The 26,591-nt window shown below is 39.1% G+C and overlaps 2 protein-coding genes and 1 pseudogene across 2 annotated transcripts; 1 reads left to right on the forward strand and 2 right to left on the reverse strand.

Annotated features, from left to right (window-relative positions):
- Positions 1 to 7,787: 7,787 nt before the first annotated feature.
- Positions 7,788 to 9,325, reverse strand: LOC139816948 (uncharacterized). The gene is made up of 3 exons (XM_071784779.1): positions 8,935 to 9,325; positions 8,659 to 8,861; positions 7,788 to 8,573 (listed from the first exon to the last, which is right to left on the reverse strand). Exons 1-3 carry the CDS (start codon positions 9,323 to 9,325, stop codon positions 8,121 to 8,123), a joined length of 1,047 nt encoding a protein of 348 aa, XP_071640880.1. The 3' UTR covers positions 7,788 to 8,120.
- A 286-nt stretch (positions 9,326 to 9,611) lies between these two features.
- On the forward strand, positions 9,612 to 11,149 carry LOC139816949 (uncharacterized). The gene is made up of 3 exons (XM_071784780.1): positions 9,612 to 10,001; positions 10,089 to 10,277; positions 10,363 to 11,149. Exons 1-3 carry the CDS (start codon positions 9,612 to 9,614, stop codon positions 10,813 to 10,815), a joined length of 1,032 nt encoding a protein of 343 aa, XP_071640881.1. The 3' UTR covers positions 10,816 to 11,149.
- A 13,602-nt stretch (positions 11,150 to 24,751) lies between these two features.
- LOC139815680 (uncharacterized) overlaps positions 24,752 to 26,591 on the reverse strand; it is a 5,353-nt pseudogene continuing 3,513 nt past the window's right edge.

Consider the following 26,591-nt stretch of genomic DNA (forward strand, 5'->3'; position numbering starts at 1 on the left):
CGTTTTATGCTTAAGCACTATTGCGTTCAACATTGCGAACGATATTGTTCAGCGTGTGATCGAGTCACGTGTAAGTGCTCTTCCGAAAAATGTGACGTGATATAAAAATAGTGCGTGAAAAAAAGACAATATAAAAAATGGAAAATCCCGATGAAACGGAACGCGACCTGTTGGAACAATAGTAGGATAATAGTGAGCAAACCAGGTCGGTCCTCCGAGGGGGGAACGGGGCGGGGGGAAACTCGAAGGCGAAGAGTCTGCGGAAGGGGAGGGGGACCTGCGTTCCCTGCAGAGGGTTCCGGGGGAGACTCGAGGGCGAGAGGGTCTTAGGGAAAGGGGGGATCAGGCGAGCGCGTCGGTGTCTATAAATAAATGTCATCTCGCGTCGATGTTCGGCCGATAGTATTTATAAACAGATATCATTTCTGGAGTGTATGAGAGTGAATGAGATCTGAGAGTGAGAAGAGCGTTCGAGTGTGAGAGCGAGAATGCCGGAGCGAGACGGCAGAAGGCGTGGGGAGTGGGGAGTAGGAGGTATTTTGACAGTTTTGTCCCGGGAGCTCCGAGGGGGGAGCGGGGCGGGAAAAAACTCGATGGCGAGAGGGTCCGCGGAAGGGGGGGGGACTCGAGGACGAGGGGGAGCGGAACGGGGAAAACTCGAAGGCGAGGGGGTCCGCGGGGGAGGGACTCGAGGGCAAGGGGGTGTTGGGGGAGGGTCGGCGAACGTGTCGAGACATGTTGTTTATTAAATATTGATAAACATATCGTATACAAGGGATACCGCCGCCGTTCGGCCGAGGGGGTGTCCGCGTTCAACGCCAAGGGTGGTCCGCGGAAGGGGAGGTATCCGCGTTCTACGCCAAAGGTGGTCCGCGGGGGGGTAGGTATCCGCGTTCTAGGGCGAGAGGGGGGTAGGTATCCGCGTTTTAGACCGAATTGGTCCGCGGGGAGGTCGTCACTTTATCGGCGCGGAGTATTACAAAGGCTAACGGGCGCCGTTCGGCTGCTGGAATTTTTTCGGCGGCGCGCCGCGGGAGGATGGAGGTCCGCGTCCAACGACCACGTCGGTCCGCGTGACGTCACACGGCTCGCCCGCGTCTCGTTCGCGTTGTTTTTTCCCTCGCGCGCGGTCTCTCTCTCTCTCGCTCCCGTTCCTCCTCATTGATGTTCTCTCTTGCTCCCGACCTCCTTTGTCTCTCCCCCGTTCGCGCGCGTCTTCTCGTTGGCGTTCTCTTTTCCTCGCGCGCGGTCTCTCTTGCTCCCGTCCCCCCGTTCGCGTTATCTCTTCCTCGCGCGGATTTAACTTAATAATAATTACACAGTCCCACAAAAAAAATGAAATTTCTGTCCGGACCGGACTATTCAATTCTTGCGTATTTTGGGTCGCTGAATCCGAATCCGAGGTCAGAATTCAAAAGTTGGTTTTTTTTTCTAATCTCAAAAAGCATACTTTTTTAGTACATTTTGAACCGTAATGAAAAAGCGCGAGCAGAGAGAAGCCTGAGAGAGGCCACGGGCGCGATTTCGCTGTAACTTTATTTTGAAGCGCCTCTATGTCCACAAAATGTGGACATTGAACTACGTGGCCAATGTCTATAATATGTAGGTAATGTCCACGATTTTGTGGTGCTCTTCCGTGCTATGTCTACGACCTCGTGGTAACATATCCTCGAGGATCCTCGAGGATCAACGATTAAATAGAATAGATACGGCCAGTTTCACCGTCTTTCGATTCACGAGGCGAATAGACACGATTAGGAATAAGAATAGGAATAGGAATAAAAATAAGAATAGAAATTGTAAAAAATATTTTACATATATATTACATCTATATTACTTTTTATTTTTTAATTATAAAAAATGACATTAATGCCCCTACCCCTACCTCTACCTCTGCCTCTACCTCTGACCCCACCCCTACCTCTTCGCCTGGCTGTTCCTCTTCCTCTTCCTCTTCCAAGTGTAGCCGCAAGGGCCGCATGTATAATGTTTTGTAAATCTCGTGTCTGAAACAGAAAATTTAAAAAACATGTTAATACATGCAAATAAAGAAGTAATAATAACTAATTAATTATAAAAATAATTATAACAATAATCATGATTAATTAATTATAAAAATAATTATAACAATAATCATGATTATTGTTATAATTATTTTTATAATTAATTAGTTATTATTACTTCTTTATTTTGCATGTATTAACATGTTTTTTAAATTTTCTGTTTCAGACACGAGATTTACAAACATTATACATGCGGCCCTTGCGGCTACACTTGGAAGAGGAAGAGGAAGAAGAAGAGGAACAGCCAGGGGAAGAGGTAGGGGTGGGGTCAGAGGTAGAGGCAGAGGTAGAGGTAAGGGTAGGGGCATTAATGTCATTTTTTATAATTAAAAAATAAAAAGTAATATAGATGTAATATATATGTAAAATATTTTTTACAATTCCTATTCTTATTCCTATTCCTATTCCTATTCTTATTCCTAATCGTGTCTATTCGCCTCGTGAATCGAAAGACGGTGAAACTGGCCGTATCTATTCTATTTAATCGTTGATCCTCGAGGATCCTCGAGGATATGTTACCACGAGGTCGTAGACATAGCACGGAAGAGCACCACCACAAAATCGTGGACATTACCTACATATTTATAGACATTGGCCACGTAGTTCAATGTCCACATTTTGTGGACATAGAGGCGCTTCAAAATAAAGTTACAGCGAAATCGCGCCCGTGGCCTCTCTCAGGCTTCTCTCTGGCGCGAGCTAGCTTCGAAATTCTGACCGTGGATTCGGATTCAAAAGCTTGAATTACATAACAATTGACTAGATTTTTTAATAAAAAAAATGGCAGATCCAATATGGCGGACCCAATATGGCGGATGTTTCTTCAAATTGATCCGATTCGCTTGAAACTTGGTACTCGGGGTTTTTGTGGTCGCTGAGTACGAATCTGATGTCAGTTTTCCAAAATTCAAAATGGCAGATCCAATATACCCGATGAGTTTTTGAAAATTGACCAGATTCGCCTAAAATTTGTTACTCGAGGGTTTTCGGGGTCGCTGAATACAAATCTGACGTCAATTCATAACATAATCACACTGAAAATGCAGTTTTTCCCACATGACTCTGAGAAAGTACAAATCTTATATATATATGGGACATTCCATGTCAACCGAAACAGCGCCGTGGCCAAAATTTGAGTGGGTTTAAAATTTTTTTTAGGGTGCAAATTTATGTAAACATATAAGCTTTTGAATACCGAGAGCGCATTTGAAAAAGTTCAAGCGGCCTTAGTATGGCGCCTAGAATGCAGAGAGTTACATAATAAAAAGTTATAACTTAAAATTTGTAATTGAAAAAAATATGGTCATATTCTTCGTCAAATTTGAAGTATAAATGCCCTCTTACAATTTTTCGATATAACGCATCCTTTTCGAGATAAAAATTCATTAATATCGAAGTGCTGATTAAACTTGGAAGACACGTAACTTGTGCACGTGATAGTAGGTTTTGGGGTCACTGAAAACAAATCTGATATGTCAGGTGTGTGTGTGTGTGTGTGGTGTGTGTGTGTGTGTGTGTGTGTGTGCGTGCGTGCGTGTGTGTGTGCGTGCGTGCGTGCGTGCGTGCGTGCGTGCGTGCGTGCGTGCGTGCGTGCGTGCGCGTGCGTGCGTGCGTGCGTGCGTCTGCGTGTGTGTGCACGTGCATGCATGCGTGCAAGTAATTGGCCACGTATAAGAACCGAGAAAAATACTAAAAGGCGGTCCTGTTACAAGAGATACTAATACTGCACAGTAGTCATCGGTTCTGTCGCTGTTGAGTACCTAAAAATTAATAATTACTTACTTTCATTCACTACACAAGCGTGTGAATTCTGAATTTTCGGTACAGGGGGAGCATTGGCAAACCTATTTGACAGAGACTTCTTAACTTTGTTATATTCTCCCTTACTGTAGTAAAAAAACGATATACTCTAAAATTTGCTTTTTGCCCAATGGAAGAGATCATGCGGTGTTAAAATAGCTTCTGTGGACTTTGCTTGAAGACTTGCACGCGTAGCTTCCCTTTTAAAATAGCTCCTACACCATCACATGCTCCTTTTCCATGCGTAGTTGCATGAAAATGCCATTCTGCCTCAATGTCAAAATCGTCTTTATGATGTGCGAGATTACACATTTGATAACGATTTTTATAGTGTTGTTTTGCACCATCCGTTACATAGATTATTTTATAGGCATTGGGACAGAATTTTTTAATCTCTTGCATTAATTGCTTTTGCATTGTGTACACAGCAGTAGTATCGTGTGTCGTGCACTCCGAAAGAAACACAAAACTGTGGTGCGCTGTGGTGCAAAACAACACTATAAAAATCGTTATCAAATGTGTAATCTCGCACATCATAAAGACGATTTTGACATTGAGGCAGAATGGCATTTTCATGCAACTGCGCATGGAAAAGGAGTATGTGATGGTGTAGGAGCTATTTTAAAAAGGGAAGCTACGCGTGCAAGTCTTCAAGCAAAGTCCACAGAAGCTATTTTAACACCACATGATCTCTTCCATTGGGCAAAAGGCAAATTTCAGAGTATATCGTTTTTTTACTACAGTAAGGGAGAATATAACAAAGTTAAGAAGTCTCTGTCAAACAAGTTTGCCAATGCTCCCCCTGTACCGAAAATTCAGAATTCACACGCTTGTGTAGTGAATGAAAGTAAGCAATTATTAATTTTTAGGTACTCAACAGCGACAGAACCGATGACTACTGTGCAGTATTAGTATCTCCCGTAACAGACCGCCTTTTAGTATTTTTCTCGGTTCTTATACGTGGCCAATTACTTGCACACACACGCAGACGCACGCACGCACGCACGCACGCACGCACGCACGCACGCGCGCACACACACACACACACACACACACACACACACACACACACACACACACACACACACACACACCTGACATATCAGATTTGTTTTCAGTGACCCCAAAACCTACTATCACGTGCACAAGTTACGTGTCTTCCAAGTTTAATCAGCACTTCGATATTAATGAATTTTTATCTCGAAAAGGATGCGTTATATCGAAAAATTGCAAGAGGGCATTTATACTTCAAATTTGACGCAGAATATGACCATATTTTTTTCAATTACAAATTTTAAGTTATAACTTTTTATTATGTGACTGCATTCTAGGCGCCATACTAAGGCCGCCATTTTGAATTTTTTCAAATGCGCTCTCGGTATTCGAAAGCTTATATGTTTACATAAATTTTGCACCCTAAAAAAAATTTTTAAACCCACTCAAATTTTGGCCACGGCGCTGTTCCGGTTGACATGGAATATCCCATATATATATATATATATATAGGGTGCCCCTGGATTCTTGGTACTTTTCTCATATTTAGATAGAGCGAGCCAAACTGAGTCGAAAAGTCATGTACCATTTTGCAATTTTCGCAATAGTTGACGAGTTATTAATGATTAAAAATCGCCGTATTAGCCCGCCCTCTGCCAAATCCAAGCGCGCGGCGAGATGCGGCCGCCCCGCGGTCGGCGCGCGGGCAGTTGTTTACTACAAGCGGCGATGATTACGCACGAGCGGCGCGTAACGCCGGGCCCCTGTCCTAAGCGATGATAGTTTCTCTCCTTTTTTTAAATAGAAATAAAATTTTCTAACAACATAGAACATTTTTTTGTGCGTACGTATGTACATACGTGTGTACATGCATACAGAAAAATATCAATTGTGCTGCTTAAAAAAGCGATTACTCAATTTACTTTTTTTTTTTTTTTTAGTAAGTAACGGTTGTCTTTAAGAAAGAATATTTTCTTGATAATAGTCTTAAAATGTACAAATTTTAGAAAGAGTCTTTATCATGTGCTATGTACTCGAAAGAAGAATTTATACTCCTTCAAAGAACATAATAAAATTTTATCAAAGAAAAGTCAAAATAATAAATAAAGTAATATGAGGACCCTCGAGATTAAAATAGGAGAAGGCTATGACGGTCAGACGCAGATCACAGTGCGTAATATCAGAAATAAGTGATTTATTCGTGGTTTTGATACATTACATCGATCCGTACGTTTCGGCTCAGTTTTGAGCCATCTTCAGCGGTAGTTACAGAAATTAAGTTACACGTTCTCCGTACCGTATGGTGAGTTTACTGATTCAAAGTATCAGAAACATAGACCAATTGATCCATATCTGTAAATTTGTTCAATTAATGTTGAGATATTAAAAAGATCCCTTAGGAAACTCACCATTCGGTCTGAAAAACGTGGAATACAGAGCCATGTATACATAATAAATACTCTCTGCGAGAAGTCTTGACGATCTTATCGACACGACACATGCACAGCAATGATATGAAAGGTCTTGCAAGAAGAGGCATGTCGTAGGTCAACACACCGGCGAGGATTATAACAAAGCACGATTTGACACCGTCTCAAAATGACACGGATTTTTTGCATCATGCATATGTCACGGTTTTGAGCAAATTGTAATCCATGCTCATGAACTTTGGTCGTTGGCAAATCGGGGTTTTACTATTGGTACATGCAATATTGTGACGGTGTCAAATCGTGCTTTGTTATAATCTTCGCCGGTGTGTTGATCTACGACATGCTTCTTCTTGCAAGACCTTTCATATTATTGTGTGTCGTGTCGACAAGATCGTCAAGTCTTCTCGCAGAGAATAGATATTCATTATGTACGCATGGCTCTGTATTCCATGTTTTTCAGATTGAATGGTGAGTTTCCTAAGGGATCTTCTTAATATCTCAACATTAATTGAACAAATTTACAGATATGGATCAATTGGTCTATGTTTCTGATACTTTGAATCAGTAAACTCACCATACGGTACGGAGATCGTGTAACTTAACTTCTGTAACTACTGCTGAAGATGGCTCAAAGCTGAGCCGAAACGTACGGATCGATGTAATGTATCAAAACGACGAATAAATCAGTTATTTTTGATATTACGCACTGTGATCTGCGTCTGACCCTCATAGCCTTGACTTCTCCTATCAAAATAATTAGCAAATTAAATTTGTTTTAATTTTATATTCTTAACTGAAGAACTGAATAATTAGAATGTAGAATATTATTTATTTTAAGTAATATTATCAAGAAAACATTTTTTGTAAAGATCATCGTTATACTTAAAAGAAGAGAAAACTGAGTAATTGGTTTTCTTAGCACTAGAATGATATTTTTTTACTCGTGCGTATACGGCACGCCATTTTACTATTTAATATCATCATAAAAATTCTATCAAATTAAATCGATACTTAAAGAAAAGAAATTATTATTATGTCTAGACATACTTATAATTTATCGAATTATTATTAAGCTATAATTGAAAATGCAGAATTACAATTATGTCTAGACAAAATATTAATTCTGAATTTATTTTACGTTATGACATAAAAAATTTTCGGGAATTAAAATTATGTACATAATTGTAATTCCCGAATTTTACTTATGTACGCAATTTTAATACTTGAATTTCTATTATGTACACACAATCGTAATTCTGGAATTACTTTTTTTCTTTTGGTAAGTAACGGGGTTCTTTAAGAAAGAATATTTTCTTGATAATAATCTTAAAATGTATTCATCACAAATTTTAGAAAAAGTCTTTATCATGTACTGGAAAAAAGAATTTATACTCCTTCAAAAAACATTATACTATTTTATCAAAGAAAAGTCAAAATAATAAGCAAATCAAATTTTTGTTTTAATTTTATTTTTAATTAAATAGTTAAACAATTAGAATTTAGAATATTATTTGTTTTAAGTAAAGAGAGTGATGAGTGTATTTTAAGATTATTATAAAAATGAAATATTCTTTGCGAAGATGACCGTTAAAAGAAGGGAAATGGAGTAATTGGTTTTCTTAGCACTAGAATGATATTTTTTGCGTGTGAATTGTGCATGAATAGCAATCGCGATATAAGATCGCGAGCCAAAAAATAATTTTTTTTTCTGTGGCAAGAAAATGATAGAGCGCTATCATTTCCACACCACCTTGCGGTAGATAGCATGGCGCATTTTTTTTAAGTGGTATCCCCAGTAGGTCTAATCCACTTTGCATTAAAATATTTTCATATTTTAATGTAAGAACTGTTCGAAGTGCCTTCCTCCTTCTCGTATACAGAGTTCGGCCCTTCGAATGATATTGCGCGTCGAGCGGTGCGCCATTTCCGGCGTGATGGTACCGAAAGCTGCGAGAATTTCTTCTCGTACCTCAGCTTCTGTACCACCACGCCTGTGCTCGACTAAATCTTTGATGTAACCCCAAACGAAATAGTCGAGCACGTTAAGATCCGGCGACCGCGCCGGCCAAATTATTGGTCCACCTCGATCCATCCATCTACCCGGATATCGCGCGTCTAAAACATTTCGCGCCTGTCGCGAAAAATGCGCGGGAGCCCCGTCGTGCTGGAAAATGAGCTCTTCCCGTTCACGAAGGGGAACGTCTTCGAGAAGACCGGGCAACTCATGTTCCAGAAACCGCGCGTAAACTTCCCCGGTTAAACGTGGCGGGAGAATGTAGGGACCGATCTGAAAATCATAGAAAGAGTGTAATTTGAAAAAACTGTGAGGGATACAAAGACGGACTTTTTTAACTCATAAACTTACTACTTACAATTCGGTTCGCTTTTATTCCTGCCCAAACATTTATCGACCAGCGATATTGGAACGCGCCTTGGCGAATGGCGTGCGGATTTTCACCTCTCCATAATAAAAAATTATGGGAGTTAAACACTCCATTTGGTGTGAAGGTCGCTTCGTCCGTCCACAGGATGCGGTCGGGGAAAAGAGCGTTCCGCCGACACTGCGCGAGGAACCCTGTGGTGTATTTCGCCGATAATTAATATTTGTTAAAAGCAGCGTAAACATTAAAGAAAGATGATAAAAGTACCTTCACAATAATAGATGCGCTGCTCTGCATCTTTTGCAAGAAGTTGCTGCACCCGTTGATAATGATACGGGTGCAATCCGTCCTGACGTAGAACCCGATGTACGACGCTTTGGGAGAGACCAAGCATACCAGCGACACGGCGTATGGTAGGTCGTCTCTGGGGGTTCTCGGGATCGTCCTCGAAATCCTCGAATATTTGGAGGATTCTTTCTTCGTCGACTACGCGACGTTGCAACGGCGCACCAGCATTTCGCCAATTGGGCATAAGAGATCCTGTCTCTCTGGCGCGTCGGACACATCCCAAAATCACGTTGTATCCGGGATGTCGTTCACGCTCGGGGAATCGTTCCGCGTAGAGTCGAACGGCGGCACGGACGTTTTCTCCAGCCATTCCATACGTAATTAGCATATCTGTATACTCTTGAGCAGTATACATTTTCTCACAATTTATCAAAATATTAGCGAGAATGCACGCACGTCGGACGCTTAGGTACGACTCGTGGAGCGACAAACAACAGACATTTGTAGTTAACAATATTCTTTTGTTTTAACGTGGTTTGTCGCTCCACGACAATTGTGCCCAGCGTCCGACGTGCGTGCATTCTCGCTAATATTTTGATAAATTGTGAAAAATGTATACTGCTCAAGAGTATACAGATATGCTAATTACGTATGGAATGGCTGGAGAAAACGTCCGTGCCGCCGTTCGACTCTACGCGGAACGATTCCCCGAGCGTGAACGACATCCCGGATACAACGTGATTTTGGGATGTGTCCGACGCGCCAGAGAGACAGGATCTCTTATGCCCAATTGGCGAAATGCTGGTGCGCCGTTGCAACGTCGCGTAGTCGACGAAGAAAGAATCCTCCAAATATTCGAGGATTTCGAGGACGATCCCGAGAACCCCAGAGACGACCTACCATACGCCGTGTCGCTGGTATGCTTGGTCTCTCCCAAAGCGTCGTACATCGGGTTCTACGTCAGGACGGATTGCACCCGTATCATTATCAACGGGTGCAGCAACTTCTTGCAAAAGATGCAGAGCAGCGCATCTATTATTGTGAAGGTACTTTTATCATCTTTCTTTAATGTTTACGCTGCTTTTAACAAATATTAATTATCGGCGAAATACACCACAGGGTTCCTCGCGCAGTGTCGGCGGAACGCTCTTTTCCCCGACCGCATCCTGTGGACGGACGAAGCGACCTTCACACCAAATGGAGTGTTTAACTCCCATAATTTTTTATTATGGAGAGGTGAAAATCCGCACGCCATTCGCCAAGGCGCGTTCCAATATCGCTGGTCGATAAATGTTTGGGCAGGAATAAAAGCGAACCGAATTGTAAGTAGTAAGTTTATGAGTTAAAAAAGTCCGTCTTTGTATCCCTCACAGTTTTTTCAAATTACACTCTTTCTATGATTTTCAGATCGGTCCCTACATTCTCCCGCCACGTTTAACCGGGGAAGTTTACGCGCGGTTTCTGGAACATGAGTTGCCCGGTCTTCTCGAAGACGTTCCCCTTCGTGAACGGGAAGAGCTCATTTTCCAGCACGACGGGGCTCCCGCGCATTTTTCGCGACAGGCGCGAAATGTTTTAGACGCGCGATATCCGGGTAGATGGATGGATCGAGGTGGACCAATAATTTGGCCGGCGCGGTCGCCGGATCTTAACGTGCTCGACTATTTCGTTTGGGGTTACATCAAAGATTTAGTCGAGCACAGGCGTGGTGGTACAGAAGCTGAGGTACGAGAAGAAATTCTCGCAGCTTTCGGTACCATCACGCCGGAAATGGCGCACCGCTCGACGCGCAATATCATTCGAAGGGCCGAACTCTGTATACGAGAAGGAGGAAGGCACTTCGAACAGTTCTTACATTAAAATATGAAAATATTTTAATGCAAAGTGGATTAGACCTACTGGGGATACCACTTAAAAAAAATGCGCCATGCTATCTACCGCAAGGTGGTGTGGAAATGATAGCGCTCTATCATTTTCTTGCCACAGAAAAAAAAATTATTTTTTGGCTCGCGATCTTATATCGCGATTGCTATTCATGCACAATTCACACGCAAAAAATATCATTCTAGTGCTAAGAAAACCAATTACTCCATTTCCCTTCTTTTAACGGTCATCTTCGCAAAGAATATTTCATTTTTATAATAATCTTAAAATACACTCATCACTCTCTTTACTTAAAACAAATAATATTCTAAATTCTAATTGTTTAACTATTTAATTAAAAATATAAAATTAAAACAAAAATTTGATTTGCTTATTATTTTGACTTTTCTTTGATAAAATAGTATAATGTTTTTTGAAGGAGTATAAATTCTTTTTTCCAGTACATGATAAAGACTTTTTCTAAAATTTGTGATGAATACATTTTAAGATTATTATCAAGAAAATATTCTTTCTTAAAGAACCCCGTTACTTACCAAAGAAAAAAAGTAATTCCAGAATTACGATTGTGTGTACATAATAGAAATTCAAGTATTAAAATTGCGTACATAAGTAAAATTCGGGAATTACAATTATGTACATAATTTTAATTCCCGAAAATTTTTTATGTCATAACGTAAAATAAATTCAGAATTAATATTTTGTCTAGACATAATTGTAATTCTGCATTTTCAATTATAGCTTAATAATAATTCGATAAATTATAAGTATGTCTAGACATAATAATAATTTCTTTTCTTTAAGTATCGATTTAATTTGATAGAATTTTTATGATGATATTAAATAGTAAAATGGCGTGCCGTATACGCACGAGTAAAAAAATATCATTCTAGTGCTAAGAAAACCAATTACTCAGTTTTCTCTTCTTTTAAGTATAACGATGATCTTTACAAAAAATGTTTTCTTGATAATATTACTTAAAATAAATAATATTCTACATTCTAATTATTCAGTTCTTCAGTTAAGAATATAAAATTAAAACAAATTTAATTTGCTAATTATTTTGATAGGAGAAGTCAAGGCTATGAGGGTCAGACGCAGATCACAGTGCGTAATATCAAAATAACTGATTTATTCGTCGTTTTGATACATTACATCGATCCGTACGTTTCGGCTCAGCTTTGAGCCATCTTCAGCAGTAGTTACAGAAGTTAAGTTACACGATCTCCGTACCGTATGGTGAGTTTACTGATTCAAAGTATCAGAAACATAGACCAATTGATCCATATCTGTAAATTTGTTCAATTAATGTTGAGATATTAAGAAGATCCCTTAGGAAACTCACCATTCAATCTGAAAAACATGGAATACAGAGCCATGCGTACATAATGAATATCTATTCTCTGCGAGAAGACTTGACGATCTTGTCGACACGACACACAATAATATGAAAGGTCTTGCAAGAAGAAGCATGTCGTAGATCAACACACCGGCGAAGATTATAACAAAGCACGATTTGACACCGTCACAATATTGCATGTACCAATAGTAAAACCCCGATTTGCCAACGACCAAAGTTCATGAGCATGGATTACAATTTGCTCAAAACCGTGACATATGCATGATGCAAAAAATCCGTGTCATTTTGAGACGGTGTCAAATCGTGCTTTGTTATAATCCTCGCCGGTGTGTTGACCTACGACATGCCTCTTCTTGCAAGACCTTTCATATCATTGCTGTGCATGTGTCGTGTCGATAAGATCGTCAAGACTTCTCGCAGAGAGTATTTTTATGTATACATGGCTCTGTATTCCACGTTTTTCAGACCGAATGGTGAGTTTCCTAAGGGATCTTTTTAATATCTCAACATTAATTGAACAAATTTACAGATATGGATCAATTGGTCTATGTTTCTGATACTTTGAATCAGTAAACTCACCATACGGTACGGAGAACGTGTAACTTAATTTCTGTAACTACCGCTGAAGATGGCTCAAAACTGAGCCGAAACGTACGGATCGATGTAATGTATCAAACCACGAATAAATCACTTATTTCTGATATTACGCACTGTGATCTGCGTCTGACCGTCATAGCCTTCTCCTATTTTAATCTCGAGGGTCCTCATATTACTTTATTTATTATTTTGACTTTTCTTTGATAAAATTTTATTATGTTCTTTGAAGGAGTATAAATTCTTCTTTCGAGTACATAGCACATGATAAAGACTCTTTCTAAAATTTGTACATTTTAAGACTATTATCAAGAAAATATTCTTTCTTAAAGACAACCGTTACTTAAAAAAAAAAAAAAAAGTAAATTGAGTAATCGCTTTTTTAAGCAGCACAATTGATATTTTCTGTATGCATGTACACACGTATGTACATACGTACGCACAAAAAAATGTTCTATGTTGTTAGAAAATTTTATTTCTATTTAAAAAAAGGAGAGAAACTATCATCGCTTAGGACAGGGCCCCGGCGTTACGCGCCGCTCGTGCGTAATCATCGCCGCTTGTAGTAAACAACTGCCCGCGCGCCGACCGCGGGGCGGCCGCATTTCGCCGCGCGCTTGGATTTGGCGGAGGGCGGGCTAATACGGCGATTTTTAATCATTAATAACTCGTCAACTATTGCGAAAATTGCAAAATGGTACATGACTTTTCGACTCAGTTTGGCTCGCTCTATCTAAATATGAAAAAAGTACCAAGAATTCAGGGGCACCCTGTATATATATATATATATATATTTGTCGTCCAAGACCACAATAGAGTCAAAGTATATCCATGACTTGATCCTTCTGCAACCAGGGTACCTCCACGTGGTGACGGTGGGCAACGGATTTATTCCGGCGTTATAGATACGTATCTAACCCAGAAATTTCGCCTTTTTAGGGTTTTCAACCTAATACCTGCGACTGGTATGATTACGTCACTCACACACACACTGAACTTGACGCAGCTTCATCTGAATCACGCGTGACCCTTCCGCAGCTGACGCCCAAACTGGGGCGCCGTAAAGCATCACGGCCTGCACGGTCGTGGCGTATAGTCGGCGAGCACGACCGCTCGCTCCTCCCAGGTTAGGCATCAGCCTTGCCAGGCTATTTGCCACACCTTTTGCCCTGGGAGTTAGGCAAGCAAAGTGCTCACCGAAACCCCAGGAGCCAACCAAAGGCCCAGCACTTTCATGCTGGCCCCCACTGAGATACGGGTTTCTTCCACTTCTATATGGGCCACGGGCGGCTTCCCCGCAGACTTGTCGTAGAAAAACACAGCCTGCGTCTTCTGGGGGGCCACCCTAAGGCCCAACTTGCGCATCGTAGCCACCACTGCTCTCACTGCGACATTTGCCTTTGCTCGGGCCTCATCCCAAGTATCACCCTCGACTCCCAGGAATGTATCATCGGCAAAGCCGTTTAGCCAACATCCCGGGAGGAGGGCGATCCGGAGGAAGTAGTCATACCCCAGGTTCCACAGAAGTGGGGCAAGTACTGACCCCTGTGGAACCCCCCGCACGACCAACCCGACCCTTACTACACCATCGCGGTCGGTGTACAAGAGCCTCCTGTCCCGGAGGTAGTCATGTATGACTGCCCTTAGATAAGGAGGGACGCCGTGGTGATTTAGCGCCCTTCTTATCACTGGCCACGGCAGGGAGTTAAAGGCGTTAGCTACATTAAAGCTAACGCCCAACACCACCCTGTCGGGCTCCATCGCGGCCTCCAGGAGGGCCCGAATGCGTAAGATCGCATCCACAGTCGATCTGCCCTCCCGGAAGCCATCCTGACCAGTTGCCGATACTGCATCGTTAAAAGGTTGTTACCCTCTGCCATGACGCGTCAAGTATCTAACCCAGGAATTTCGCCAGAATAAATCCGTTGCCCACCGTCACCACGTGGAGGTACCCTGGTTGCAGAAGGATCAAGTCATGGATATACTTTGACTCTATTGTGGTTTTGGACGTCAAATATATATATATATATATAAGATTTGTACTTTCTCAGAGTCATGTGGGAAAAACTGCATTTTCAGTGTAATTATGTTATGATCTGACGACAGATTCGTATTCAGCGACCCCAAAAACTTTCGAGTAACAAATTTTAGGCGAATTTGGTCAATTTTCAAAAACTCATCGGGTATACTGGATCTGCCATTTTGAATTTTGGAAAACTGACATCAGATTCGTACTCAGCGACCACAAAAACCCCCGAGTACCAAGTTTCAAGCGAATCGGATCAATTTGAAAAAACATACACGCGATATTGGGTCCGCCATATTGGATCTGCCATTTTTTTATTAAAAAATCTAGTCAATTGTTATGTAATTCAAGCTTTTGAATCCGAATCCATGGTCAGAATTTCGAAGCTAGCTTGCGCTTTTTAACAACTGTGCCGCAATCAACACGTAGAACTACGTCTATTAGAATAGAACATATATGAAAGAGGCATTGAACATCGAGTCTGTGTCCGACATCGTGCGAGAGAGAAACGTTAATTGTGCGAGAGAGAAAGGTAGTGAAGCCTAATCGTCCGCAATGCGCATACGCAGATATCGATAACCATATAGTACTATTTCATGTTAAAGTATTCAGCGAAGGAAACTAGACGTAGGACTACGTCAACTGTCAGTTGACGTAGTTCGACGTTGTTGGCACAAACTGTGCCGCAAGCAACAACGTAATTTTTTCATTTTTTCGGGAAATAATTGACCGAATTTCAAAATGTGAAAGCAGCAACTTCATAACATAACACAGACAAATGACATAGACACTACGCGGCGCATCGTCGTGTATTTTCGCGTTATTAAGATTCAACATCGACCTTTATATCTAGGGCAGCGACATCATCCTTTGGTTTACCCTTGAAACTTGGTGACATTTATGAGTATATGTTCGGCTCAGAAATTCGAGCTCAGAAGTTCGAGCCGAACATATACTCATAAATGTCACCAAGTTTCAAGCTAATCGGCTTCTCACATTCTATATAGATTTTATTTATTTATTTATTATTTATTTATTTATTTATTTATTTATTTATTTATAAATATATTTATTTATTATTTTTTTGATTTAATGTTTTATTATTTATTTATTTTATTTATTTTTTTATTTATATATTGTTTTATTGATTTATTGATTTATTGATTTATTGATTTATTGATTTATTGATTTATTGTTTAATTTTATTATTAATTATTGATTTGATTGTTTTGATTTGATTGATTTATTTATTTATTTATTTATTTATTTATTTTTTATTATTTATTATTTATTTATTTTATTATTTTTTTACTAATTTTTTGATTTATTGTTTATTTATTTATTTATTTATTAAACCTTGAAAAGTATTAAAAGAAAATATACTTTATTATATAGTTTTTGAAAGCTCTCGATGTAAGCTAAATGTTTTTGCAATTTAATAAATAAATAAATGAATAAATGAATGGATGAATGTATTTAATAAATAAATAAATGAATGAATAAATGGATGAATGGATGAATGGTTAATGAATAAATGGATGAATGGATGAATGGATTTAATAAATAAATAAATGAATTAATGAATGGATTAATGGATGAATGGATGAATGTGTGAATGGATGAATGTATTAATAAATAAATGAATGAATGGATGAATGGATGAATGAATGAATGGATGAATGGATAAATAGATGAATGAATGAATGGATGAATGGTTGAATGGATTTAATAAATAAATAAATGAATGAATGAATGAATGGATTGATGAATGGATGAATGGATGAATGGGTGAATGAATGAATGGATTTAATAAATAAATAAATGAATGAATGAATAGATGAATGGATGAATGGATAATAAATGGATGAATGGGTGAATAGATAAATGGGTGAATAGATGAATGGATTTAATAAATAAATAAATGATGAATGGATGAATGGATGAATGGGTGAATGGGTGAATGGATTTAATAAACAAATGAATGAATGAATGGATGAATGAATGATAATTTATTTATTTATTAAATCCATTCATCCATTCACCCATTTATTCATTAACCATTCATCCATTCATCCATTCATCCATTCATCTAAATCCATTCATCCATTCACCCATTCATCCATTCACCCATTTATCCATTCATCCATTCATCCATTCACTCATTTATCCATTCATCCATTCATTCATTCATTTATTTATTTATGAAATTGCGAAAACCCATAGCTTACATCGAGATCTTTCAAAAACTATATAATAAAGTATATTTTTCTGTAATACTTTTCGAGAAAAAGAAAACGTTGCATGAAAACGTTGCATGAAAACGTTGCAAGAAAACGTTGCAGTCATACCCCCATACCCCCCGAGAAAGACGTAGTTCTACGAAAAAAAAACAAACCAATTTTAAATTCTGACCTCGGATTCGGATTCAGCGACCCAAAATACGTAAGAATTGACTAGTCCGGTCCGCCGGACAGAAATTTCATTTTTTTGTGGGGCTGTGTTATTATTATTTAAAATATTATTATTATGAAATATACTTAATAATAGTGAAGGAAGCGGAAAAATGAATAATAAATGATAAATATGGAATTAAGCATAAAAATATTTATTCATAAAATTTTAAATTTTAAAAAATTACCACACTTCTTCTTCTCTCTCAAACTCGTGTTCGATTTCGAACAGTCTTCGAAATCCACAAATGTCTTCGTCTCCCGAAACGTCCCAGATTTCGTTATTGTTGTCAACATCTACTTGTCTGAACCAGCGTACCAAACGCCGGGTATGTATGTTGATAAATCCACGAATGCGGATTTTATTGAAATATATAAAATTGGGCTAAAAAAATTTTAAAAAATTTAAAAAAATTTAAAGAAATTTAAAATCTGTAAAAAATATTTACACACACCTGTCTGTGAGGAATCAGAACCCTCACCATATTGTAAAGGTGAACCTCGCGCACCGGCACGTTATCGACCAATATCCACTGTAACTTTAACAAAATGGTTAATTTAAAAAAATATATAATATACAGTTATGTATTGTTGCGTGCATGCCGCCCGGTATGCTTTTTTAAAAAATGTTACGCCCAAGCCGACAGTGAGTCTGTGACTCTCTCAGACACTTATTCACACTCGCGCACTCACGAAAATAACGATTTAAACGATCGTCGTGACGAAGTGACGAACTGCACGCTTTAGCTTGGAGTTCGAAAAGCATACCGGGCGACACGCACGCAACGGTATTAAGTATACATACTCCTACTGCGGGGTACACGATTTCTATGCACTCTTCGATTCTATGATATCTTTCTTCCATTTCTTCTTCTTACACTGTGCTCTACTTGCGCTTGCGAACGTTTTCACACTACTGACTTAACTGACTGCAGAGGACTGAACCAGAGCTCAGAAAAGTAATTAACATAAATATATCTAGCATTACAATAGCGAGAAAGGATTCGTTGGAGCATCGACACCACATAGGCGAGCGTCGCCGGAGCATCGCTTCATAGTTTACGATATACGATATACCTTAAATTTCAAGCGGTCCGAGTGATTCGAGTCGAACGTCGCATATACGGCTCGAATGGAAATGCGTGTAAAGTAATTAAGTCATTGATTTATAAAAAAAAATAAATTTTTTATTCTTCTTCTTTTACATATTTTTTTGTTTTTTTTTTTTTACGTACTACGGTAGCGCACTAAAAAATAAAGCTGCGAGCTCACAATCGACGAGCTGATGTTTATCGAAGGCATCGATATCGCGTATTACATTCAATACTTGCGTAGGATCCGTTACAGTGAATTACAGCCGTTACAGCGATTTTGGAGAATTGCGTGAACTTGACATCGACCGTTTCGACAATTCTACCCAATCGCGTCGATGCACAGATCAAGATCGAGCATATGGTGTAACGTCGATTCGGTCATCGTTAACCGTACGTTTAAAGACTCGAGACGTACGAGTTTGACACCGTTAATCGTACAAATTCTCAATGTTAGCGGTCCAACGCTTATAAAATCACACTTATATCTTTACAGGATCGAATAAAATTCTGAATGTTCCGTCGTTGTTCGTAGAATCCCTTCCACGTTTCGAGGGACAGTATCAATTCCGTTTCTCGATGATCTCCTACGGCGATCTCCACGTAACTCGGTGGACCCACGTTAACGCCAACTTCAAGGAATTTGTATCCCGTAGCCGTCAACGCGTATCGTCTGCTGAGTATATGAACCGCGCGACGCTTCAACGAAATGCTGTAAAAATAACGAAATTAGTAATAAAAAATAATACAATTTATAATTTGCAATTTAAAAAAATATAAAGCTATAATTTAAGAAAAAAACGAAAAAACTTACTTGTTACACTTGTTCTCGTACGATGGAGTTTTATCATCATCGTGAATCGGTACGTAATAATTCATACGTCTACTGCCACTGTTACCGCCGTTGCTTCCTTCAACGGAATACATTCTTTCTCTCGGTTATGAGAAGTGACCGTTCGCACAAGCAGTCGATACGAGACTAGTCGTATAAAATTAATCGAATATACGCGGCAACTTCTAAAACTATGATGAAGGAGGGGGGAAATTAATGTTTCTGGAACGCGCAATCAGCGCTCTGAAATTTAGGAGAGGGGGCTAAGGTAGGATGTTTTTTTTTATTAAGACGTATATCCCCCCTCCTCCCTTCCGCATGACATCAACCGCGAAACATGTTCAGACATGTTCGCAGAAACCTGATACCCCCCTCGAAGCTATCGAGTTAGAATTCGTCACGTATACCTACTTATTCTTTAATTTTGTACACTATCGACCAATGGGCGAAAGGAAATAAAACATTGTAAAATTTACACATACATATAAAATTTATTTTTTAAAAAGATGAAAATTTTTTCTGACGTTTCGACCACCAGTTAAATATTTTTAATACATTTTGCAACGCGCAATTCTTAACGTGTTTTCCACATCGCATAGTATTGGTAGCATCTAAAATAATTAAAGATTCGATATCTTCGTAATCCGCATCCAGAGTCTCGATGTTTAGGTCTTTTTCTCGCTTTATTCTCAAGCAGATCTACCAGCCATTCTCGTTTCTGGCATCCCTTGACGTAGACGAGAGTCGGCATCTCGTCGTCGTCGTCGTCATCGTCATCGTTGTTGTCCTCTTCCTCACCGAGCACGGCTGACGTAATTAAACGCTTCACCTTGCTGTACGGCACGTTTCGACGAACGTTGGTGCGGACATGAAGAGATATCTCTTTTTGTTCGATGCGTGAATCGAGAGAGGAATGACGCGCGTTTTGTGACACTCTGATTTTTATATCCTGCTCCCCTTTTTCCCCTCATAAATTTGTATCGGGAGTTAAAGAGAGAGAAAATTTTTGTCGACGTTGCCGCGAACACTCAGACTATTTTGCGCACTACGTTGGTCAACGGATTGTACTCGATCACGCGATCGTGTATGATGTACGCGGAGGTATTCGGCGGTACGTTCTCCATGCAATCGAATTCTAGTCTGACATCCACGGTGGCGTTTTTGACGGATTTGTTTTGTCGAGAGCAATTGATGGTCACGAACGGGCCGTTACGTAGAAAAGTCGAAACGGTGAGACTCGGCTCGAGATATTAGTATCCGTAATAGCCCTTGCAGAAATGCGCGTACATATCGTACAGAATCGCCCATCTGTGTTTACCAAAGTCCAAATTCAAATCGTCGTACGGATAGACTTCCGAGTTTAAATAGAGTTTCACGTTGGTCAATTTGCAGTCGTCGAATCGGCTCGTGTCCGCGGACATGACGTTCTTCCGACCCGTTTGCAGAGCGAAGACGACGTATCGCGGTTTCTCGAGCTGAGTCGCGGTCTTAATGGCCCACGAGTGCTTGGTCGTGTTCTGCAACGGAGAATACTCGTACAGATCCCACGAACGGAAACCCATACTTAGATATCGTCCGTTTTCCAAGGCGCGCAGCATCGACAGCTTGTTGACCTCGCTCAATACCACGTGAGGCATTCGCCACTGTATCTTGAGTTGTTTGACAGTAGGCTCCAACGCGAGACTTTCCACCAGACAATTGTTGTCGTTGCGCAATCGTATCAAGATCAATTCTTGACAAGCGTTGATCACCACGCGTTTGTAATCCTCGCAAAATCCCAGTAACAAGTTGAGCGGTACGCAGAAATTGAAATATCCGTTCGGGTTATTAGCGTGCTGGTTATTCCTACGTTTCTGCAGTGATCAATCTCCACACCATCGAGCTCGTATCGAATTTCATCAAACATGAACGCGACGCAATTATTCCCCAATACCACGTTATCGGGTTGGTCGGCTGCTCTGGTCACCGTCAATGTTCCTTCGACGTAGAGAAAACTTTCGCACGGCAACGTATACAGATCCTGCTGTTGTATGGATATTCGTATCTCGTCGCTATACTCGAACGTTGTGTTGGCGTACGGGTTGTACGTGTGAGTCTCGATCTTGACGATGCGATCGTCAAAGACCGGCTCGCCTCCGATGTTAAGAATTTTAGTCATCGTTCAGATGTTTCGTTCCGCAAATCCCAGAGATTGTAAAAATTTAACGTTCGATGCGTTGAGCTTCTTTCTCGTCTCTGTTTTCGTCTCTGTTTTAACGCTACCGATGTCGATTTGATGATATCGTCGATCGTCGCAGTCGTAAAGATATTCTTATCTGTCGCGTGTTCCGAGTCGTTCAACACGAGCATGTCACACGTCGCGCGTTATTGCTGTCGCCGTCGTACGTGCAATCTGACGGTGATCTCTTCTCCTCGAAAATCGAGCAATCGTCCGTCTTGATCCGTGACGCGTATTGTTAGATCCGTAACGCTTCGCGCAATAATCGGCATGTAAATGATCTGCGCCGGCGTTTCCGATATCTTATATCCCGGTGGTACGCTCGGTGAAAATTCGTGTATCGTGTGAACACGTTTGCCGTTGCTGTACGCACCCGCGGTTACGTTACACTCCACGCGGATAATGTTTACGTTGATAATATTAATCGACGCGTCCGATTCGTGCCACTGTCCCGGCTGCAATATACGCTTCGACGAGAATCCCAGCAGCGATCCAACGTTGTTCGGTTTGTTAAAGTTCACTCTGAAAGCGCACTTGATCTCGCTCTTCATCGTATTGTAATTTGCGCGGAGCACTATCGGGTATTCCGCGGCCTCGTCTTCGTAGCCGTTCGCGCGAGCGGTCGCCTCTCGCGCGATATTCGCGACCGACGTACGATCATCGTTGGAACGATTTACGCGTTTTCGTGAAATTTCGCGTTTCAAAAGCTCATGTATAGCTCGTATCTCGTACGATCCCTCGGAAATCGTAATTTCCGTGTCATCCTCGTCGAAATAAAATTTATTGTTCGAAGAATTCACGTTTGGAATCGTGTGATAAGTCTCAAAACACGTTAGACCGAGCTCGTAGTCACCGTCGCTCAGATCTACGGCGGGAAAATAGTGCTCCGCGAGGATGCTGCTTTTTCCTAAATTAGCGTCGATCGTCCGGAGAAATCGCAGGCACAATTGTCCACAGATGTTCTGATCGTATCGCTGATAAGACGTGCAATTGTACTCAATCTTCGTCACGCTCGGTCCGAAATATCGCACCAATTCTTTCGGCGGTCAAAGATTGCCGAAACTGTCGAAATATACGACTCGATCTTCCCTTTTCGCGTACGCTACCCAATGAGTACCGGGACCCGCTGCATCGTCCAAATTCACGATACCGCTCTCGTTTCTACGTACACCGCCAATCGGTAACGAATCACGCATGAAGACACCTCTGAAGAACGGTATGCGCATACGCCTTGCCAGTCGATTCAATTGTACGTTAGTCGTAATACCCGCGGGCATATTTAACGTCTTTTTGACGTTTTTTTTTTTCGACGCTACTCCTCGCCCGCGTTTGTGCGGGCCGAGATACAGCCCTCGTCCATATTTGTACGGAGCGAGATAAAGTCCGCGACCTTTCACGGCGCGATTGTGACGCTGCATTTCTTCCAGCTGACGCCGCGCGGCTTTGTTGTCGTTCACGGCCTTTACGATTCCCGCCGCTCCGCCGGCCAGAGAACCGAGAACTCCCAACAACGGTAGAATCGGCAATACGCCGCCTCGTTTTGCTGTCGGAAGTATCCGTTTTTTTTGTTAGCTTTTTTTTCTTTACCGTTTCGATTTTTTCGTTTTCGTTTTCAAGCCTATTCCGAGCTTCGTCTTAGCCTTCATGGTCGCCCAGACGGCTGTAGCGGCAGCGCTCTCTCCAAGAGTCGAATCTTTTCGCGCTTCCGCAGCGAGTATCTCGTCCGCCGCGTGTCTCTCGGTGAGATCGCGGTTACGCGAATAGGTTATGTCGTGCCAGAGAGAAGAATGAGAGACAACACGGCCCGGTTTTAGGTGATCCGCGAACGCGATACGCCCTCTGGGATCGACGTAAAACGTGCACATGAATTACGTAGCCAACGTCCGCGTTTGGGCCACGGGGGTAACGCATACGTGCACGATTTAGGTTGCGTTCCGTGCTAATGTCGGTAACTCAAAGTTATTGATTTTTCGTTATGTGAGCGAGCGAGAAGGTATAAGAATGAGCGAGATGACAATAAGAGCGAGCGAGACAGTAATTGGAGTGAGCGAGATGAGAATAACACATGCAGAAGGCTCGGGCTCGGGGGTGGGGATCTGATCGAGGATCGGGCATCGAGTCTTTTCCTTGCGCGCCGTTGTTCTTATCTCGCTCACTCTTGTTACTGTCCTACTCGCTCTTATTGACGACTCGCTTGCTCTTATACCTTCTCGCTCGCTCACGTAACAGCTGTGTTTTAAGACCGACACGCTTTAGAAATTAATGCAAATTATCACATTTAACATTTTTTATATATACCGGCATACACATGTATACATTTCTCAATTATATTACAATAAACGATTTACGACAACGAATCGAAAATAATTTTATTCAATGCAACTCGCTATAACTGTTACTCATTATTATATATACTTATAGTATACTACGTTACTACGTTTACGCGAGCGTTACTTCTGTAGTAACTTACGACATATCACTCGTTTACGCGGAATAAAATTATCGTAAGTTACTACAAAATCCCGTTTACGCGAAGGAATTATCGTAAGTTACTACAGAAGTAACGCTCGCGTAAACGTAGTATGTGACGCTTATATATTATACTGGTTATATGTTGCATCCAGTCCTATAAGCGCGTAATATTATTTGATATTAAATAATATTCTTGGTATATCCTTAGAATATTAAATGAGTAATTTAAGAATATACCAATAATATTAAGAATATTAATAATCTTCCTGGAATATGAATAGATTGTTATATGTCCACTTCATATAATATTAAATAAATAATATTATTTAATGTTATTAAAATATTATTTGAGATAAGAAAAAGTATTTTATAATGATATTCTGAATATTTAAAAAGTAATATTATTTAATATTATAATGATATTCTGAATATTAAAAAGTAACATTATTTGATATTATAATGATATTCTGAATATTAAAAAGTAATATTATTATTATATTTAATATTATAACAATTAAGTTATATGTGATCGGTAATCGCTACTCTGTATGAAGGATATATGGACAAATAGAAAAAATTATAAATTTTATTACTTTCATCAAATAAAATCTTTATTCATAATTTCGTATATTTTTTAATTCGTTGAGTAACAATTCTAATCTTTTTATAAAAAAAAGCATTTTTTTGAGAAACGGTATTTATAATTAGATTATACAACTAAAAGTATATCTCAATAAACAAAAATTAAAAAAAAAATTATTAGACAACAAAGATATATCTTAATAAACAGAAATTAAAAAAAAAAACAAAAAACGTATATGCATGACTTCTTTTTTTTCATTAAATTTCAAATTAAATGCTATAGAAAAATATCATTCTTGTCTCTTGTTTTTTAGTCGATCCGTTGCGTGAGCTAACCAAATTTTAATAGGTGCGCTTACATCCCCCTCAGTGACATCCTTGAACTTGCTTCTTACAACACCTAAAATAATCATAGAACGTAATATAGAACGAAAAAATAAATTTAAACTTTGATAATGTAAATATATTTTGTTGTTAAAATGTAATGAAATTCAAAGAAAAAATAAAGTATATAAAATTTTGTGTCATGCAAAAAATAAAGTTTGAACGTGTCATTATTAACAATTTTATAATATATTTCAAGAAATGTTTACTTTTTTAAATTTCAAAAAGCAGTATTAACATTTACATAAAAAATAGAATTTTATTTTACTCATATGGAAATAATTATAAAAAATAAAAAATGGCATTATCAAATATTTTGTAATATGTTAACAACTCTACTTTTACATAAATAAACGACGTTAAAATTTCAAATTTAAGTAAATTATAAGTCTATTCTTACCATATATTATTTTCCATAAAAGCAATGTTTCAAATCTCTGTTGTTTTCTTTTGTCCAGTCCAACTGAATTTTGTAGCTACTTCGTTTGTAAACAATGTTGTCATAATTCTCGTAACGGTTTTTTTCATAGTACTTTGTGAGTAGAAATAAAGTGCCGATTTCTGTAAGAAAAATAAATTTTGATAACGGATATTTACATTGATATAACAATTACATTTCCCAAAAAAAAGTGGAAATACTGTAAAAACTTAAAAAAGTGTCTAAATTTTTCTAAATAAGTAAAAAATATACAAGTATTATTGGATAATATGTTTATCTATACTTACAACTTGGTTTTTAAATGTCTCATCATGTTTTAATTGCTGTTCAATATCTCTTACGTCATCGAGACTTTTCATGGGGAATTTTTCATCAAGGATTTTGTTGTCAGTATCATAAATCTGATTTTCCAATTGCTCAGAAGAATTGTGCAGTTTCTTTAACAAACACTCGCAACTCTTTACGCGATTAGTAATATCTACCAAACTACTAATAATGAATTTTTTTTCTGTTTCTGGAAAAAAGTTAATATTTGAAAAAAATCTTTAATTACTTATAAAAACAAAATTTCAAGTTATATAATAAGATTTGTTATATAATAATATTCCAAACATAAAATTTTACCCGTAGTTTCTTTATTTGTGTTATATGCCAAACTTTTACCCGTAGCTTCTTGACTTTTGTTACATGCCAAATTTTTTACAACAGAGTTATTACTTGTATTTTTCCGAGGATTTGAATTGTTTTATTTGTGATACTTATCAATGTCTTCTTCAATCTCACTATTGGAATCTAATCTATTTGTGTCAATGTAATCCATATTTAAACTTGACACAGATGTAATTTTTGAAGTTGGTGGTTCTGGATACGTCAATTGTGGAGGTTATTTCTTTTTGGCAATTTTGCAGCAACAGAAGCATCTTCATTCTCAGAAGCATTATCTTCAGATTCAGAAGTAGTTAAAGTTTTCTTACAGCGTAATTTTCTTTTACGTTTATTTTCTTCTTCATCTGAAGTAGTATTAATGTCGGATATTTTCTCTGCTAATTTTTCCTTTTCTCGAGCCCTTTTATAAGTTTCTTTTTACCAAAAAAAAATTATTTATTGTTATAATTATTTACAAATAAATAAAGTAGCGTCAAGTAAGTATGTATAATCATATATGGAATATAATCACTTAGGAAAAGCATTTTATGTAAGTTACGTATTATAATTTTATATATAATGCTTCTGATAAGTAATATAATTATAATAATTATATACAATTATATGTACCGTAATTATATTATATGTATGGTCGTAAGTAG

This window comes from Temnothorax longispinosus, chromosome 7 (assembly GCF_030848805.1).
Source record: "Temnothorax longispinosus isolate EJ_2023e chromosome 7, Tlon_JGU_v1, whole genome shotgun sequence".
Classification (NCBI taxonomy): Eukaryota; Metazoa; Arthropoda; class Insecta; order Hymenoptera; family Formicidae; genus Temnothorax; species Temnothorax longispinosus.